This window comes from Schistocerca americana, chromosome 8, assembly GCF_021461395.2.
Source record: "Schistocerca americana isolate TAMUIC-IGC-003095 chromosome 8, iqSchAmer2.1, whole genome shotgun sequence".
Lineage (NCBI taxonomy): Eukaryota > Metazoa > Arthropoda > Insecta > Orthoptera > Acrididae > Schistocerca > Schistocerca americana.
This window is the reverse complement of record NC_060126.1, coordinates 340,192,470-340,212,863: the sequence shown is the minus strand read 5'-3', so window position 1 is coordinate 340,212,863 and position 20,394 is coordinate 340,192,470. Positions and strand designations below refer to the sequence as shown.

Sequence of the window (20,394 nt, the reverse complement as noted above, 5' to 3'; positions counted from 1 at the left end):
CCTACCCGTACGACTTTCAATGTTCTTTTATAGCGAATCATTTCAGAAGTTTCTATTCTCGTCCGAACTGGTTATCGTCCACGTTTCATTTCCGTTGAAGGCGACATACCATATAAATATTTTCAGGAAGGCCCACGAAACAAATTTATATTAGTTGTTACCAAATTTTTCTTTCTGTTACTTTATTTTGTACCATCCCTACTTCGCCTACCTTCAATTATTTTACCGCGAAAATCGGCCAACTATGACTACATGTAGTGTGTGATTTCGTATCAAATTGTGTGAACATCGGCTGATTAAATTCGACTTCGTTTCTTACTCGGTTTTTTCATTTGTTGATGTTGGTCTTGCCTCGTTTCAAGACACTACCCGTTCCACTAAATTGCTCTTCCAAATCCTTTATTCACTATCAATTAAGTCCTCAGGAAACCTTTGTTTCTAATTTTTTTCTCAGACATTAATTCCCTTTTAGAATTTGTCCTTTATTTCATTTGATGCCAGCTTGAAGTACTTACCGAATGATGCCGAGGACGGTCTACAATATTTAAGGCTCGCTTTTCAGTTACTGCTTCTCTTTTATGCCCCACTCCCGTAATTGCAGTCCGATTTATGTACAAACAATTTTCTGCTCTGTGTATGTTACTCTGCTAACTTCAGAATTTCACAGAGTCGTTGAAGTCAACATTTTTTACAATCTTTCTGTAAACCCACTAATTCTGTACACGTAGATCTGTCTTTCTTCAAACCTATCTTCGAGGATAAATCGTTAGGTAAGCTCGGCCTTAACGTTTTCTTGCATTTCTCCCGACCGCTAACTCATTTATCAGAGACCGGCTTTCACGGATTTCTCCGTTTTTCTATGAGTGATTCTGATCAGTATTTTGCAACAATGGATTATTGAACTCTTTGTTCGATAATATTGACAACTGTCAACTTAAATCTTCTGCAAGTCTGAGATTATCTCGCATATTTGACTTTTCTTGGGTAGCAATTACGATTCCGCTATTTGGTCAAAAATTGACATTTTGAGAACCGTTGGTGTAACACAATAACGTCTATAATTGAAACAGCAACCAGCCACAAGAATGGCTTATTTGGATCAAATCATTACCGGTTTCTGATTTTCTACAAATCCATCTTCTCCTGGTCTTTACGAGTTTCGTTCTTTTCTTGCGGGTGCCTTGTTTTGTAAACATTAACTACGAAACGAGGTCCCAGCGAGTAAACAACCGTCTGACGATGGATTTACAAAAAATCTGTAATCGGTCATGGTTTGAGTCATAAATCCTGCCAAACCATACTTAGAGCTGGTTGCTGTTTCAATTATGAAACTAAATGGAATAGTTTTGTGATGATTGGTCTAATGTACCTAACATTACAATGTACCTAGAGATAGCCTTAAACAATTTAGTGGTCAGAAAAGGAAGTCGTGTCTCACCATAAGCGGCATGTTGGCGACGGTGACTGTATCGTTCAGCGTGCCGTTTGACTCTTCGGGGACGAAGACGTACGTGTTGTTCAGCCTGTAGGTTATAGTGGTGTCGTTGTCACCGAATTTGATATCAGTCTTTTTGGAAATCTCCCTGAAACGAAAAGTTCGAAGAACTGTAAATAAATATACACCGTCATTACTATTGTTACTAAATTTTATCAGGACTTAAGTAGAAAAAAAGTGTACCCATACTTCATGTAGAATAGGTCTTTCACCATAATCCATTTACATTAATGCTTAAATTGATCTTCAGAAAAAAGGTTTGGTAGGACTGTAGAGAAGATGCTATTACAATAAGAGAAATACAATGAAAGCTACCATTTCAAGTGATTCCGAAACGGTCTTCCTGTATTTTACCAAGCAGTTCTTCGAGTACTTCATGAAAGAAATATTTTTACATTATTTTGAAGTGACTACGTTTTACAGCTTCTAGCAAGTTTTGGAAAATCTATGTTTACACAACGTGAACTGTCACTTTATTAATTAACCGGTTTCGTTCATAAATGGACCTTTCTCAGTATTTATATCACATCAAAAATCATGTTTATGACAAACCTCAAGTATCAGTTGCCGATTGTCACATGTCTACTATATGCTTTATGTTCTCCAGATTTATAATTTTATTCCTGTGTGACATGATACTTGTCAATAGTCATGGTTTGTCATTAGTTTCATGTCATTATATAGCTGATGATGGCCCGTTTATGACCGAAATTGCATCTTTAATCACGTGGAAATACTGCTGTTTGTGAATCATGGTTTTCTATAAATACTGTGCGCTGAAACGGTAATGTACCATTTTGCACTTTGAGTTATTTTTTATCTGCTTTGTTGTTGTGCACTCCAAAGGAGCTGCATTCAGAGAGGTTTAGGATGTTTTGCTGTAATTCGTAGTGCCTTGGCAGCTTCATGGTTTGATAGATCAGATTGCAGAAGTCGAAAACGCTCATTTGCTGTTAGCGATTCTGATTGCTAGTACGGTTGCGATTCTGATTACCACTGCTTGGTTATACGATCTGTGTTGGCTGCTTATTCGATTCAGGTATCGTAGTTGTTATATGCAAATAAAAATATAAGTAAAAGGTATTTCGTAACGTTCCCATTTCTGAGTTAGATGTTTAAGTCAGAGCACTTAACGCTTTTTATTTTAAGTCTGAGAAAGTTGTAATTAAAATTATAACTAGTTATTAGTTAAGTTTCTATCCGGTGTGCGTCAGTTTTCCTGTAAGTGACATAGCATCTTCGCTTCGGAAATGAAATTTTACAGGGAATTACGTTGAACTGTGATAGTTACAAAAATCAGATTCATTAAAAAGAGAGCAGATAGGACGGCCAGCGTATGCCACGATATTCGATCGAAGCATCACCAAGTTATAACCGGAATGAAGGAATGCGCTACTTGTTATCAGATATCAGTGGTTAACAGGAACTTTTTCTGAAAGTTTGCACAATAACTATCTTCTTATATTTCAAAAAAGTACAATCTGGTTGAGACAAACAGTAGAGAAATGTTACAAATCAAAGGCGAAATCGCAGCATAGCGGCTTGTTGCCATCCTGCAGACAGTTGCATCTCAGTGTATGGCTCCGAGGCCACGGTTCTTATCCCGATCGTGTGAACCACGAACGTAGCTTACAACTTACAATAGCAAGCTTTTTTTTTTGGTGGGGTTTAAGGGCGCTCAACTACGGAGGTCATTAGCGCCCAGTCACAAGTGTTAGAGCACATGGAATCTAGTAAAACTCAAGGGGAGGGGGGACACCAGAAAGTCCGTACAAAGATGCAGATAAAATAAGTAAAAAGGTTAGATGTCTTTGGACAAGCCAGTCAAAGTTATAAAACGCAGAACACGAGCAGCTGCTCGAGCGTCATCAGCTAAAATATCCGGTAAAGTAGATGGAAGGGACAGGACAACACGAGATTGACTAAAGCGGGGACACGACAATAAAACATGGCGCACTGTTAATGCTTGACCACAAGGGCACTGCGGGGCTGGGTCACCGGAGAGCAGGGAGCGGTGGCTAAACCGGCAATGCCCAATCCGCAACCTGGTCAGAAGGACTTCTTCTCGCCGAGATGGTCGGGAGGAGGTCGTCCAAGCAGTTGGGAGCGGTTTTACTACCCGGAGCTTGTTTCCTTGGAGGGATGACCAAGCATCCCAACCACAACGACACAAGCCTCTTACAAACAACCCCACGAACGTCAGATGACGGGACACAATGGGAGGCTGGCCGAGGCAGGAGGACTGCAGCCTTGGCTGCAGTATCTGCAGCTTCATTCCCAGGCACTCCTACATGTCCGGGAACCCACAGAAAGCTGACATGAGAACCTTTATCAGCGAAAGAATGGAGGGACTGCCGGATCCGTTGCACCAAGGGATGGGCCGGATAGGGAGCTCCAATGCTCTGAAGAGCACTGAGGGAATCAGAGCAGAGTACATCCGTTGAAAGGCGGTGGCGGCGGGCATACTGAACGGCCTGATGGAGAGCAAAAAGCTCGGCCGTAAAGCTGGAACAGTGATCGAGGAGCCGGTATTTAAAGGTGGCGGCCCCGACGACAAAAGCACAGCCGACACCATCGTCAGTTTTGGAGCCATCGGTGTAAATAAAGGTGTGACCGGCAAGTCGAGCACGAAGTTCGACAAACCGGGGACCGAGATGTAAGGATGGCGGAAGGAACGCTTTATATCGCCAAAAGTTGATACAAACCGTCTTCTCTTCAGAGAACCGGAAGCCACTTGCCATGCTCCATGAGTATAGGCTGTCTAGACAACGCTGAAGGCAGCGCTCCAGGAGGCATGTTCTCTGGGCACTGCAGTAGATCGCGAAGTCATCGACAAAGAGAGAGCCTGAGACATTAGGTGGAATGCAATCCATAATTGGATTGATCGCGATGGCAAAAAGGGCTACGCTCAAGACGGAGCCCTGAGGCACTCCGTTCTCCTGGAGGAAGACGTCGGACAATACGGACTCTACGGCATTGCGCTCGGAGTCGTTTGTATCCAATACAATTCGCCAACGTAGGATGGCGGCGAAAGGTGCGTAAAGTACGTCGTCGAGCACGGATAGCGTCTCTAGAAGCCTCATTCCACCAGGGGACGGAAACGCGACGTGATGAACAGGTAGTACGAGGAATGGAACGTTCGGCAGCATTGACGATAATAGCCGTGAGGTACAATAGCAAGCTGTAAGATACATCGACTTTTCCGTTTTCTGTCGTTCCTTAGCCGCCTCAAGATTCATGGAGCTGTGTTCCGTTTTTGCAACTCGTTTCACTCTTTATTTATGAAGTATCTTCATTGGCTTTTAATACATGTTTTTCTTTATATACATAATGAATGCACTATGTAGTAATTACAAGTACGCTGTTATGTTAAATTTTATCATTTCACTTTCTTTTCAAGTTAGAAACAACTGCTGCAGCACAAATTTCGTGAAGTTAAATTATCGTTCCATATTATTTACGACTTCCAGTTTTGTTAATTCATGTGCGTCATACTGGAGGTGTGTTTACTCGATCTCCGTTTTTCTGCGTTTTCTCGCCAATATTTATTACAGTACTCCACTTACACTTTTCACTGTGTATTTAACGTGTGTTTACGCCGACTGTGTGTGTTTATCTTTCGTCTTTTGTGTGTTGTGTATATATGGTATGACACTCGTTCATTGTGTGTGTGTGTGTGTGTGTGTGTGTGTGTGTGTGTGAGAGAGAGAGAGAGAGAGAGAGAGAGAGAGAGAGAGAGAGAGAGAGAGAGTGTTTGTTGTTATTTTAGTGGCTAACATTGTCTCACTGAGCAATTGCTTATGTTGATTTAGTCATTAGTTACTTTTTCACTGAAAAAGCTCTTCCTATATGGTAGTTATCCTGTAATATCAGGAGTTTATGTTGCGATTGTTCACTTCAAAAATTTACATGTCCTCTTCCATGTCGGAAGGTTCGTGTCCGTGTTTTGTCATGGTGTTGAGCAATGACTTTTTATACTTACGGCTTCTCGTATGTTCTTTACTGCAAACTTGTGGGACAGGCCACTGAAGATGTTTCATTAATAAAGGAAGCGAAACGTGTATGGTAAAAGACAAACAGCGTTTATTTAGTTGCGTAGACGGGACACACCTTCATGAATTTACGCCACATTTGAGAGAGATTTTGACACTATCACTAAATAGCGGAGCCGCACTACTAGCCTATCATTCCAGTCGTACCCTAAACTATGGGTCGTATGTCTTCTTTTGCTCCACAGGAAAATGTATCAAGTTTTAATGTTACAACAAATAGGTATAGTTAATTAGGGGCAATCAACTTATTCATTGCTTTGTTTTCTTATATGAACATCAATGCCAGACGATGCGATATATGGTGAATAGCTAGTTGTCACGACCTCCATCAATTTCTCTCACTGAAACTTTACCGCAGTGAATAACCTGACACGTATGACTAGTCTACATCCGAGAATCCTACACGAAACAGTAATTATTTTTGTGTGACCCATATATCTACGCACCCGGACGTCATAGACACTGCCAACCAGCTGTTCCAAATTCAAATCTTACGCCCATCGCGCGTGCACAGCGCTAACTACCATGATAGCCCACAATTCACTGTCAGTAGGTTATTACCGCTGGACGCAGCTTACCCAACTGTCGATGTAAGACTATAGACAGATCTCCCGTCGATATGCAGCTACATGAAATAAACTCAAGAACCAATACCGAACAGGAAAGTATGTCACATGTGACGATATAGGATCGTTGCAATACCCTCACTGTTACCTATCTCTTCAGCACAATAGCGCCAAAGTTGTGTCCTATCTATTGGACGCTGACTACATAAAGAGGGTAGTTCGTGTTGAATGCGTGAGAAAACCGCTAAGGTTGAGTGAGTGAGTGCGTCCTGTCACAGCCTCGGCGAGAAACCAGCATTTCGTCGTAGTTGCCTCTATTTTCTATTACTGCCGTAATGGACATCCCCATACGAACCCCATCATTTTTAGAACTACCTAATAATGGAACTCAGCAAATCTGTTAGGTTGCCACTACATGGCTGGTACTGTCTACCAGATACCCCACACTTGAGGAATCTTTCTGCTCATGGCGTCTTTCCCACTACCAAGTAGCCTGTGTAACGATCTTATAGGTGAAAATTAATAATGAATTCATATTGGTTCACGGCAGTAATGAGAAAACGTAAATAAAGAATATCTCTAAATCGTGAAAAGTGTGCGGCCATCCGCATGAGTAATAAAATTCGGTTACACGACGAAGAACATAGGGGGAAACAGGGATGAATAGCCGTATTGGGGAGATTGCGAACACCACGTGTTGATCTCCAACTAATCGCTTTACTTCGCTGCCCGTCAGTTGACAGCGCGTCGTTGTGGTGTGTGACACGTTGATGAATACTTTGAATCTTTATTGTAACAAAAAATAACTATTTTTGTGATACCAATTTTTAATACACTTTAAGGCTACACGGCATGTCCATAGTTTCCCATTTTTCCGAAAGTAGACTGAATAGTTACGGAAACCACCATTTCAGAGCTGTACAGGTCTAGCTCCGTACTGCCGTGTTTCTGTTTGCATTCTCGTCCACCATGTTTGATTACGCGCTATTATTTTTCTCTGCCGGCTTCGAGAGATGGCCGCACCACATTTGGGATAGTTAGCCACGCCGTAAAACTTCATTCATTTTTTAGTTGTGGCGGGAATCTACTTTTTTACAGATGCCAACTAAGTATGTCCCCAACCACAGTTCAAATAAAGACAGGTGAAGAAAACAAAAGTTCAAATTGCTATCAATAATGTAAAACTTGATTGTTATTCAGTCAGAAGAATTTCTGCATGTTCAATATTCCAAGCAAAATCCTACAGCGAACATTAGAAGTATGTTGTCGTTAAATTGCCATGTGTCTAGGTTCCTGTTCGGGTTTGACCAGTAAGGAACCGCTTGTGTTGTTTCGTATGATTTTCTCTGCAAAACGTACTGCAACAATTAGGTCCATAAAAAGTTGTAATAATTAAATTCTCATAAAACGATTTCCTCTTAGTTATTAATGTGTTTTGACAGCTGGTTATCTATCCATTGCCTGTCTGGCCATCTAACCGTGATATACAGGATAGATGGCCATATGTTACAGAATTCAAAAAAAATTTCGTAGTTTGTTTGAACTTGAGTCTAACTTCGTGACAGAAGACATTTGTTTTTATGATTATACAAAACATTTATATATATACTAGTGTTTTTCGTGTTTGTTATTGGCATTTGCAAAAATCATGGCTATCTCTCCCCATTTTACTCTACTATCTAAAAGCTGTCGAAAACTACTGCGAAAAACTTAAATTGGAAACATTACAAAGATAATGCGTGGAAGGCGAACCAAAGGCTGCATTTTGTTGACAGAACACTTAGAAGACGCAAAAAATCTACTAAAGAGATTGCCTACACTATGCTTGTCCGTCCTCACCTGGAGGATTGCTACGTTACACAAGATCCATACCACGCAGGATTGGTGGAGGGCACCTTTTCTGTATTACGATATTGCAGTGCCCGAGATATTCTGATTACGATGCAAAGTTCCTTTTGACATGCATATATGTCCAAAGCAACTTGGCATCCTAATCAGAACACAGGCACTGCAATATCTTATTTATCCGCCGTTACCGTGTAAGCTACTTTCAAGTACGACGTCTGACTTGCAGGGGAATATGCATAATAGATGTACGAGTATATATCACAGACGCAAGGTTGACGACATATGGAACTTTGGGTCTGGCCACGAGTCGTGTGTAGACAACCAAAGGCTAAGGCGACAGCTCATGATACGCGAGTTCGGGTAGCTTTCATTAAAACAAAGATTTTTTTCGTTGCGACAAGACTTCGTCATGGAATTTCAGTCACCACCTTTCTACTCTGAATGAAAATATTTTTCTGACGCCAATCTATAGAGGGAAGAAATGGTCATAGTAATGAAATAAGAGTAATCAGTGCTCGGAAGGCAAGAAAGTATTGTGGGAGTGCTGTGATGTAGCCTGCGTCATGCACTTCAGTGTGAATTTCAGAGTAATCATGAAGACGTAGAATCGAAGTGTTTGAAATATGGTTCTATAGCAGGTTGTTGAAAATTAGGTGGACTGATACGGCAAGGAATGAGGTTCTCCTCAGAAGTGGAAGGAGAGGAGAGGAGAGGAGTAATTGGAAAACACTAACAAGAAGGGACATCATGATAGGATGTGTGGTAAGATATCAGCGGATACTCCCATTACACTACAAGGAGCTGTGCTGGGTAAAAACAGTAGGGGAAGAGGAAGAATGGAATATATCTAACAATTTTTAGACGTTTGGTCTAGAGGAAGTCATGGTGGCACTCGTCAAACCAGACAAATGACTGGCTAAGAAAGGGGAAGTAATGCTGTGTGTGAGCTGTTCGAGCACCTATCTCTTTTAGGTTTCTATTTAATGGCATCTTACATGTCTCTCAGCTTTGACAATACTCAGCCCGTAGCACAAATGGGCAGGAGACATCCATTCCACATCCAAATTAAGAAATTATCAATGGAATTCGCCAACGTCCGCATAATTGAGGTGTTATTTGATTTTATTTTGACTACAAGTTTCGGCATTCTAATGTGCGATCTTCAGGCACACTTTTAGTGTGCAACAAGATGTACTAACAAGCTTTACAGAAAGTGACACGTAATCATAAAGCACATAATGCTACAAAATAAAGCAGTGCCGTTAAAACAAATCTCTGTGTGCATCCAGCGCAACAGAATAAAACATGTGTACATATTTGTTAGTCATGAAATACTTTACCATTACTGATTCCCAGGAGAACATGCAGAACCATTAAAGTAGACAGTATACAGTTAGGAGCTCCGCCGAACAAAGCTTGTCAGTTCTTTCTCATGTATTGTAAAATTCTATATAATTCTTATAGATTAGGAAACCCTTAGAATAAATGGGGATCTATCCTGATTTAAAGTAAAATGTCACACTATAATCTATTAAGTAAAAAAATGTTCACATTTACGGTGTAGGTACTCTCAAAGCTGCTGATATAATTAGTTGTCACGGCATCAAAAATCCAATTTGATGCAAACTCAACAGCAGACGACATACCGACAGAAAAAAGGAATGCAAAGAGCAAGCTAAGAATATTCATAAATACCTTGTGACCCTATGTTATACAACAAATCGACATAGACAGATATGATTTGTCCTTTATATCGCTTAACAGGTCGGCACTACCGCTGTGGAACAAACCAACAAGGATCTCAGATCCCACTCAACTAAGCGGAGTCTTCCAAATTATCAGGCGACAATGTCATATGATTTCCCTGGGAGTATAAGACATTACTCTAACGCCCTATCTATAGGGCGATAAACGTATTGCAATGAATTACTGGTAGTCAAAGAATTTTATTACCTTGGGAGCTAATTAACCCCTCAGGAATGAAGCAAGGACGATATAAAAGCAGATTCGCACAAGTAAAGAAGTAATTTCTGTCCAAAAGAACTCTACTAATGTCAGACATCGACCTTAATGAGCTTGAAATTTATGAGAGTGTGCGTTTCGAACGCAGCACTGTGTGATAGTGAAGCATAGACAGTGCGAAAACCTGCAAGAAGGGAATCTAAACTTTTGAGACATGGTGCTCCAGAAAAGTGTTGAAGATTGGGTGGACTGATAACTGAAGTAACGATTAGAAAATGATAGATAGATGGGACGGGATGGTAGTACCTTATTTTGAGAGAGCAAGGAATGTGTCCAACTAAAAATGGAGGACGTTGGGTGCCAATGACAACGTGTGCTGAGAAGTGGAGGATTCATGATGGGCAGCATCAGAACAATCTGAAGACTGACGACTGAAAGTATGTTTTTGGTGCTTACGAACCCATCTTAATAATAACAGACACACAAGTTGTGTCCGCGGTAGGTGATGTGTGTATGGAAGAAGCTAAAAAAATAGGTGAGTGGGCTAAGTTTAAGCCCACTAAATTAGTAACGTACTTGCGCACCAAAGGGGCATCGATTGTGCGCGAGAAAGTGTTTAGTAAGTATAATCATATTATGAAGTACTCGTGGAGTGAACAGTACTACTCAAGGCATGGACAGTAACGGAGTAACCCAGGGCATGAGAGAAAGTGTTAGTGCAAGTCCAAATAATCACAGAGTCTCAAGCCGATCATGTCCCATGATGGTAGTCCGTGAACTCAATTTATGAAGGTCTTCTTCGTATGAATGTACTTTCTTACCTTTGCTGTAACGCAATGATTCGTTTTGCTGTGGCATACAATAAGTCCCCTTAGTGTGACTATTGGATTTCCTTGCAGGGCTTTGTTGTTTCTGCAAATCTTTGTATCTCGCCTTATAGCAGTCTAATCTGTTGGCATACAGCTCGTTTTCATTATTGAGCATGTTTTCCGTTTCTGGTATCTTGTACGCTACTTTTATATTTAAGACAGTTGGTTTTTTTTTTACTGGTTCCTTATGGTTCAATTTGGTGTTATCTATTGAGAAGAGGAGTTTTTGGCACAACTTGATAAGAAGAAGGGACCGGTTGGTCGGATATGTTCTGAGGCATCAATGGATCACAAATTTAGCATTGGAGGGCAGCGTGGAGGGTAAAAATCGTAGAGGAAGACCAAGAGATGAATACACTGAACAGATTCAAAAGGATGTAGGTTGCAGTAAGTAATGGGAGATGAAGAAGCTTGCACAGGATAGAGTAGCATGGAGAGCTGCATTAAACCGGTCTCAGGACTGCAGACAACAACAACAACAACAACAACAACAAAAACTACTACTACTACTACTACTACTACTACTACTACTACTACTACAACAACTGTCAGCATACAACCTTTTAGCCTGTTACATTTGTTGACACAAACTGACACATTCGCCAGTTCATTTTTGGGCAGTTCGAACTTTTCGACTGCATCTTCTGGGCATGACTACGATTCGGGTAGCTTATCAACGTTTCGGCTTTGTCCTTTACTTCGTCATACAGCTTATGACGAATACTGTGACGTTCTTACCAGATACGCGTTTTAGTGTTTAGGGAGATTGATGTCGACGTGATGATGTAAGTAGGCTGTTTAGGTTTTGATGTTGGTAACGCCACGTAGCGCTCTGTATGAAAATCACTGACTGTTGTGTGCAGTCTGTGGCTGGTTTGCATTGTTGGAATATTTGCTGTTGTAGTGTTGGACAGTTGGATGCGAACAGCACGTAGCGTTGAGCAGTTGGAGGTGAGCCGCGAGCAGTGGTGGATGTGGGGGGAGAGATGGCAGAATTTTGAGAGCGGACGATCTGGACGTGTGTCGGTCAGAAAGAGTAAATTTGTAATATTGGATATCATTAACTGATTATATATGACGACTTTTGAACATTATTAAGGTAAATACATTGATTGTTCTCTATCAAAATCTTTCATTTGCTAACTATGCCTACCAGTAGTTAGTGCCTTCAGTAGTTAGAATCTTTTATTCAGCTGGCAGTATTGGCGCACACTGTATTGCAGTAGTTTGAGTAACGAAGATTCTTGTGTGGTAAGTAATTCATGAAAAGTATAGGTTATTGTTAGTCAGGGCCAGTCTTTTATAGGCATTATTGAAAGTCAGATTGCGTTGCACTAAAAAAATATTGTGTGTCAGTTTAGTGATGATCAGAATAAGTAGAGAGAAATGTCTGAGTACGTTCAGTTTTGCTCAACTGTTTGAAAATCAAATAACGCAAGGGGTTAACCAGTTCAGTAATTGATAAATTTTTCTAAGGGGACGTTTTGAACGTCAGTTATGAATCTTTGAATTTATTGTCTACCATTGTGGGACGTAATTTACTTGAGACGCTACGCATATTTGGACTTGCAGTAACGCTTTCTTTCACTGCCTTAGGTTATTCCGTTACTGGCCATGCTTGGTGTAGTACTGTTCACTCCACGAGACCTTTATAATACGTATTACACACTTTAACGTCTTTTTCGCGCACAATCGGTACCCCCCTTCGGCGCTTAAGTACGTTACATAGTGGGCTTTAACTTTGATGTCACCTAAGGGATAGTTGGTCAGCTATTTTTTAGCTTTTTCCATAGCCGCATTACCTGTCGCGACACTACTTATGTGTCGTATTATTTAGATGGGTTCATCATTTATAGGTAAGGCGTTAGGGTAAGGCGTTAGGGTAATGCCTTACAGTCCCAGGGAAATCGTAGGACATTGTCGGCTGAAAATTTGGAGGATTCCGCTTAGTTGAGTAGGATTTGAGATCCTTGTTGGTTTGTTTCACTGTGGTAGTGCCAACCTATTAAGCGATATAAAGAATACCAAATTATACCATTTATTTCGATTTGTTGTATAACATAGGGTCTCAAGGTATTTGTGAATTTTCTTAGCGTGCTCTTCGCATTCTATTTTTCTGTGGTATGTCTTCTGCCAATGGGTTTTGCATGAAACTGAAGTTTTGGTGGCGTGACAACTAATTGTATCACCAGCTGTGACAGTACCTTGACCGTAAATCTCCACATTTTTGTACTTCATACATTGCAGTGTAACAAAATGGTTCAAATGGCTCTGAGCACTATGGGACTCAACTTCTGAGGTCATTAGTCCCCTAGAACTTAGAACTAGTTAAACCTAACTAACCTAAGGACATCACAAACATCCATGCCCGGGGCAGGATTCGAACCTGCGACCGTAGCGGTCTTGCGGTTCCAGACTGCAGCGCCTTTAACCGCACGGCCACTTCGGCCGGCTACAGTGTGACACTTTACTTTAAGTGAGGATAAATCCTCATATATTCTAAGAGTTGTCTGATCTTTAAAAATTGTATACGATTTTATATTAAAAAGAATTGACAAGCTTTGTTCGGTTGAGCTCCTAATTGTATACTGTCTAGTTTAATGGTTTTGCATGTTCTCCAGTGAATCCGTGATGGTAAATAGCTTCGTAACTAGCAAATATGTACAGATGTTTTATTCTGTTGTCGTGGGTGCACAATGAGATTTGTTTTAAAGCCTCTATTTTATTTTGTATCATTAAGTGCTTTTACGACTACGCATCACTTTCTGTAAAGCTCGTTAGTACACCCTGATACAAACTACACATGTACGAGTACTGTCTTATTGTGTGGGGGCCTGAAATGGCACAGTGGAATGCCAAGACATGTAGTCAAAATAAAATATCTCAATTACGCGGATGTTGGTGAATTTCACTGATAATTACTTTATCAGCTGGGGTCCCCTGTCCACGATAGATCAACAGAGTCACCGAGGTTTTGAATAGACTGTAGTCGTGACGCTAATTGTATCTAACGACATACTCAATTCAGTCTAATTAAGCACTGCAGTTAAACAATCGATATACTGACAGTTTAGTAATCTTCACGAAACAAAAATGTAACTTTTCTATTACGAATGTTATTAATTCCTGATGTTACAATCTGAGGGACATTAAACTTACTAGTTAAAATTAATAAAATTCTTGTAAGTATTTGCCCACATTGTCCATGTGTAAAATCCTACGTCGTTTCGGTCACTATAGCAAATGGCATTCCTCAGGATGTCTTTGGTAACAGCTAAGAAATGGGTCAGCAAGAATAACTTGAGGAACGCCATTTCCAGTAGAGGCCGAAAAGTTGAGAAATTTTGTACACTGACAGTGCGGTCGCATATCCAAAAGAATTTATCGACTGTGACAACTGCCGCAGAAGCCTAAGCTTTCAATTATTTGTGGAAGTCCAACATGGTACAGCAACCATTATAAGGAATCATCTTTCCATGGACAGAAAAAAAAAAAAAAATCGTAACCAGCAAAAGTAAAAGAGTGTGTGTGTGTGTGTGTGTGTGTGTGTGTGTGTGTGTGTGTGTGTGTGTGTGAGAGAGAGAGAGAGAGAGAGAGAGAGAGAGAGAGAGAGAGAGAGAGAGAGAGAGAGAGAGAGAGAGAGAGAGATTCATGATCCGCTGATGTAACAACGCTTTATATCTGAACATACAGAATGTGGGTCAGGCGCTACTTGATAAGCGAAACAGAACCTCCTGACTCACTCGAGTTGTTGGGAGCACATGAACTGCGGACCGTCTGTCTAGCTGGGTGTTTAAGCATGAGCGTGACCACCTCCTCAAAACGCAGCACTAAAGTCTAAAGGTGATTGCGATCATTCTTGATAGTTCTGCCTACTTCATATATATTACGACTAACACATTTCGTATTTCAAGAACTGACGCATTTTCAAACCGAAGTATGCGAGCTTATGTACGTATATATATTTTATTATGTTAAAATCGCTTAATAACTTATGTTCACAATACTGGTTTCAGTAATTTAATTCTATCTTGAGATATGATTAAAGTAACAGCTTAGGCGCGACATAAAAATTCAAATAATGCTGTCTGAACAAGAGGTGGTACAAAATATTTCCATGAATTATGCGGTACGTTGTCACATACATAGATAGTTCATGTGACGACACCATGTTTAAGTCATTGACATACTTCATGGTACTATTCAGCTGAAAAGGAATAGACGTACCTGGAAGTTCAGTCAAGGAATTTGGACGCAGTAAGCTAGGCACGAGGCACGTAACTGCGAAGACACCGTTGGTAACAGAAGAAATGCTTCAGTAGATCGGAGACAGAATGACGATGAAAAATGTTCATGGAAATACCGTATTATGGATAAGCGTGTGACTTAGCAATAAAATTATGAAGGGCAGTCAAATGAAAATGAGACTTGTGGAAAGAAACTAAGTGAACTGTTTATTATTTCAAAAATATCGCCGTAACTGTTAATATATTTTTCCCACCAGGAGACAAGACGGTAAATGCCTTCACGGAAAAGAGTGAGAGAGAGAGAGAGAGAGAGAGAGAGAGAGAGAGAGAGAGAGAGAGTGTGTGTGTGTGTGTGTGTGTGTGTGTGTGTGTGTGTGTGTGAGGGGGGGATTACCCACACATTACTTCGTCCGAAGCAAATCAACGGCATGTCTTTCTTCAGGGCTCCAGAAATATTGAAATCGCTTGGTGAGAGATCGGGACTGTACGGAGGACGTGTAAGAGGTTCCCAGCGGAACTTCTCGTGAGAATGTAAGCTCGCCCACATGTTGACAAGGTTGTTTCGACTACGCTGCAGAAGTTTCGCTGGGAAGCCCTTACACGTCCTCCGCATAGTCCCGATCTCTTCCCAAGCAATTTCCACAGTTTTGGAGCCCTGAAGGGAGACATTCGTAGCCGTAGATTTGCTTCTGACGAAGAGGTGCACGACTGAGTACAATAACAGTTTTTCCATGAAGACATTAACCGTCTTTCCTCACAGAGAGACAAAGGTGCTAAAAGTTAGGGTTATTGATTTTGAAATAATGAACAGTTTACTGACTATTTCCAATTGTCTCGTTGTTATTGCATTGACCCTTGTAAAATAAAGTGTAGGAAAGCCAGGGCGAAATAGCTGCAAGAAAAATGCGATCACGCTAAGGAAGAAATAGTAGTAGGAAGGACATATTCAGCATGTAGGGGAGTCAAAACAAGATCAGTGAAATCAAAATCGAAGGAGCAAATATTAACAGTGCAAGAGGAAGTCCAAAGTTCGAAGTTAAGGTGTGAGCGAATAGGCGGAACGAGCAAATTGGAGGTATCCGTAAGGACGAGGAACTGAAGACGTGACAGAAGAAATGCAAAAAATGGTTCAAATGGCTCTGAGCACCATGGGACTTAACATCGGAGGCCATCAGTCCCCTAGAACGTAGAACTACTTGAACCTAACTAACCGAAGGACATCACAAACATCCATGCCCAAGGCAGGATTCGAACCTGCGACCGTAGCGGTCGCGCGGCTCCAGACTGAAGCGCCTAGAACCGCTCGGCCACAAAGGCCGGCGAAGAAATGCAACTCGATATGGAAGGTATAGTGGATCTAGTATTAGAAGCTAACAGAATTTTGGAAGACTCGTTATCATTTAAAGCAGAACAAATTCATAATATTACTTCTGAATTTCTAAAAGCATTGGGTGAAGAGGCAACCAAACTATTATTCAAATTGGTGTGCAGAAATTTTAAGCTACAGATACCATAGAACTTTCACGGAAACGTCATCAAAACAATCCAGAAGATAGCAAGGACATTTAAAACCAAAAACCATCAAACAATCATTTTCGTGTCTCCTACATCGAAGCTGCTGACTGCTGTGTCGTCCGAGCAAGATACAGCCAGGGAAAAAGCACCACAGGCTTAAAGTAGCGAGCTGGTGCCAGTGCCATGGAGACTCGGCACTTGCTCGAGTTCCACCAGCGCCACGGGCGGCCCTGAGGATGAAGATACCGACTTCGCCTCGGCCAATTGCCGGCCGAGTACAACCCCCCTATGACCGGCCGACAATGGACAGAAGCCTACTCGGAATATAGAATAGCAGCTCTCGCCCATTTGGGTATAGATCCTAGTCCAGGGCTGACTTAGGCAAGGAATGTCTTTTTAGTGAACTCTTAGAAGTGAACAGACACTTGTCCTTATTGCAAGTGCTATGTACTGTGAAGTTTACCTACGATTATTTGCCCTTATCTATTAAGGGCCTTTTTGTGTTATATTACAGACAGTGTTGCCGGTTTCAATATTCAACTAGTCACAGAAGTAAGTAAACTTCTTAACTCATTTGTGTGACTTTGTTACTTATTTACTGGAGTGTTGTGTAACTTTCGTTCTCCTACCCTGTTACCTGACGTTGGGGCAAAGCTGTGTAACAGTTGCAGCGAGAAATTGTCTTAGCGGTGTACTGCACCAGAAGCCGTTTCCCGGACACTCGAACTCAGCCTACCGTAACTCGGCAACTCGGCTCCCACACCAGTAACGACGAGGTCCTTACAAAAACTGGGGAGGGTGGGGGGAGGTTGTAAAACTGGCAACAGTCATGCAGAAGAATGGAACAGAAAATGGATTGTTAGATGGCCATCAGTTTCGTTTTCGGAACTGTACAAGTGCCAGAGAAGCTGTTCTAATATTGCGATTGATAATGGAAACGAGACTGAAAAAAAAAAGACACTTTCGAAAGGATTTGACGAACTAAAAAAAGCGTTAAACTACGTAAAATGGTGAAAGATATTCCAAATGCCGAGAAAAATGGCAGTAAGCTACAGGGAGAGACAGGTAACACACAATATGGACAAGAACCAAGCGGGAACAATAATATTTGAAATTCAAGGACTAAGTGTTTTATACCAGACTGGGTTAAGAAAGGGATCCAGTCCCATTCCCTCCCTCTTCTCCTCCTCTCCCTCTGTCCCTCCACCCCTCTTCCTGCTCTTCAAGCAATGACGGATCAGTGTGAAAGGATATCAATGCGAAGATTAAATGATGGCATTACTATCCTCATTGAAGGTGCAGAAGTATTACGGTATCTACTGAGTAATATAAACAGTTTTGTGAGTACAAATTGTGGACTGCGTTTACATCCAAGAAAGGTTAATATAACGAGGAACAGTAGTAAAGAGATTAGCGATAAACGTATTGCAATGAATTACTGGTATTCAAAGAATTTTATTACCTTGGGAGCTAATTAACCCCTCAGGAATGAAGCAAGGACGATATAAAAGCAGATTCGCACAAGTAAAGAAGTAATTTCTGTCCAAAAGAACTCTACTAATGTCAGACATCGACCTTAATGAGCTTGAAATTTATGAGAGTGTGCGTTTCGAACGCAGCACTGTGTGATAGTGAAGCATAGACTGTGCGAAAACCTGCAAGAAGGGAATCTAAACTTTTGAGACATGGTGCTCCAGAAAAGTGTTGAAGATTGGGTGGACTGATAACTGAAGTAACGATTAGAAAATGATAGATAGATGGGACGGGATGGTAGTACCTTATTTTGAGAGAGCAAGGAATGTGTCCAACAAAAAATGGAGGACGTTGGGTGCCAATGACAACGTGTGCTGAGAAGTGGAGGATTCATGATGGGCAGCATCAGAACAATCTGAAGACTGACGACTGAAAGTATGTTTTTGGTGCTTAACTGTTAACTTTTGTGTATCGTGAGGAAGCCGTTAGTGCGTTTATTTCATATGAAGACAGCAATAAATTGCCTAAACCGGTACAGTGAAGATTGTGGTTTTAAGCAATCTTGACATAATGAATTATTACATCTCAAGTTTGTAATTATGAGCTGGCTACTGGTGGCGTCAAATTTTGGATTGAAGATGAGTCCAAGTGTCTGTCAGCTTTTATAGTGATCATGGCTATCAGTGTTAAGTTCATTGAAGTTCACATGTGCACAATGGTAATTTGACTACCTAAAACTCTTCGCGCTTTCAAATATTTTCAGAGCTTCCAGAGTTATGTTCTTACGAAACTACACTTCTTGCGGGCTAAGTATCGTCGAGACAGACTTAATATGCGTTGGAAGACACACAGAAGTGCGTCGCGAGCACTCTGCGGAAAGTTATCTAATCGTGTTGAGTGGTACTTTGTGTCCGAGGGCAGATTATTTGGCTTACGCAATACCGAAATTTGTGGGGAGAGGAACTCACTCTTGAATTGTCGATGGGACCGATTAGCACGTTGTATTAGTATACCGTAACTATGTAAAAACGCACGAAGGTATTACCATAAGAAACGTAATTTTAATTTACCAACACAACAACATAGCAAAATAATGCATTTATTTTGCTTTACAAGATGGTACTATCAGTTAAAAATCTGTAATAATTATTGTAACACCTTATGTCACAATACCTTCGCAGCTGGTCAGACTTCAGTGCAAAAGAAAGATAAATACTCGTAAATAAACTGTTCGCACTTTTTCTGTTACTGACTGGAAGAATTCAAGATCAGTAATTTTTGTGCAATATGAATGACGTTGAGCCGTGACCTGGAATCGTGTTGCCCTCTAAAGATCCACGCTCAGAGCGTAGAATTTTATGGCACATGACCTTTATGTTCTTGTCAGCGCTTACGCTGACGCCTGGCGTTATGTCAGTTTGATAAACTTCCACGTCTTTATTTTACTCTGTCAGCTCACGTAACTAGCAAGTTAGACGCTTTAGATTGAGGGAAGACCTAACGGGGGACGACGCACCAAAACTTTACACACAGACAATAAAGGAATCTTATCCCACTGACGGAATGTCCAAAAATATTACTGAAGCATAGCACATGCAGCAGCTTTCATCACACAGATATAGACTCACGGGACGCTAGAACAGATACTCTAATCAAATAATATGCTAAGGATGAACCATAGTCTGCGCATTCTTTTCACTTTGAGTGCTAGGTACAGCTAATATGTTGTGGAGTTAGAATTCAACGACAGTTACGGATTCTGATATGCTTCCGGGTGGTTCAGTTGGTAAGCGCGTTTACGGCAACCGACGGAAGTCTTAACTCCGATCATTAGATAAAACATATCGCTAAGAAGATTCAATTGTTACCACTGTTACCTCCCTGTTGTCGAGGTAATGCTGAAGCTGATACACTTAATACGTTTACACATATTGCTCTGCAAGACTCAAGGACGAGATGGAAAAGTAACGTAATATATTAACTACTCCGCGGAAATGAAAACGTGTGGGAGCATTTTGCCAGAGGGTTCCCAGTCGTGCACAGAAAGTTGAACGTTACACGACTATAACACCAAATGGGGTTGGTGTCTCAACATGAGGCTGCCAAGGCCCGGGAAAAGACAATCAGTGGGATGATACGGTGGCAATATGGTGGTGTTCATCACAAAATGGCCAGAGACAGCATCTGGATGCCTTAACAACGGGAAGAGTCGTAGGAAAACTGGAAAACGATAAAGTGTCACGAGTGTAGTCCAAGAGTTTCGTACTGCGCGTATCATTTTTTCACGTACGTAGGGAGCATTCCGGATCACAGGCAGCACTGACCGAAAGAGAGGTGGTCGACCGCAGTCAACTACAGCAGCAGAAG

General features: G+C 41.2%; 1 protein-coding gene across 2 annotated transcripts in view; it reads right to left on the bottom strand.

Annotated features, from left to right (window-relative positions):
- Positions 1-20,394, bottom strand: part of LOC124544850 (lysosome membrane protein 2-like) — a 394,896-nt gene that overhangs the window by 157,469 nt on the left and 217,033 nt on the right. For both annotated transcript variants that reach the window (XM_047123563.1, XM_047123562.1), the window contains exon 5: positions 1,439-1,583. In XM_047123563.1, coding sequence (XP_046979519.1) covers positions 1,439-1,583 — 145 coding nt within the window. The remainder of the gene's footprint in view (positions 1-1,438; positions 1,584-20,394) is intronic.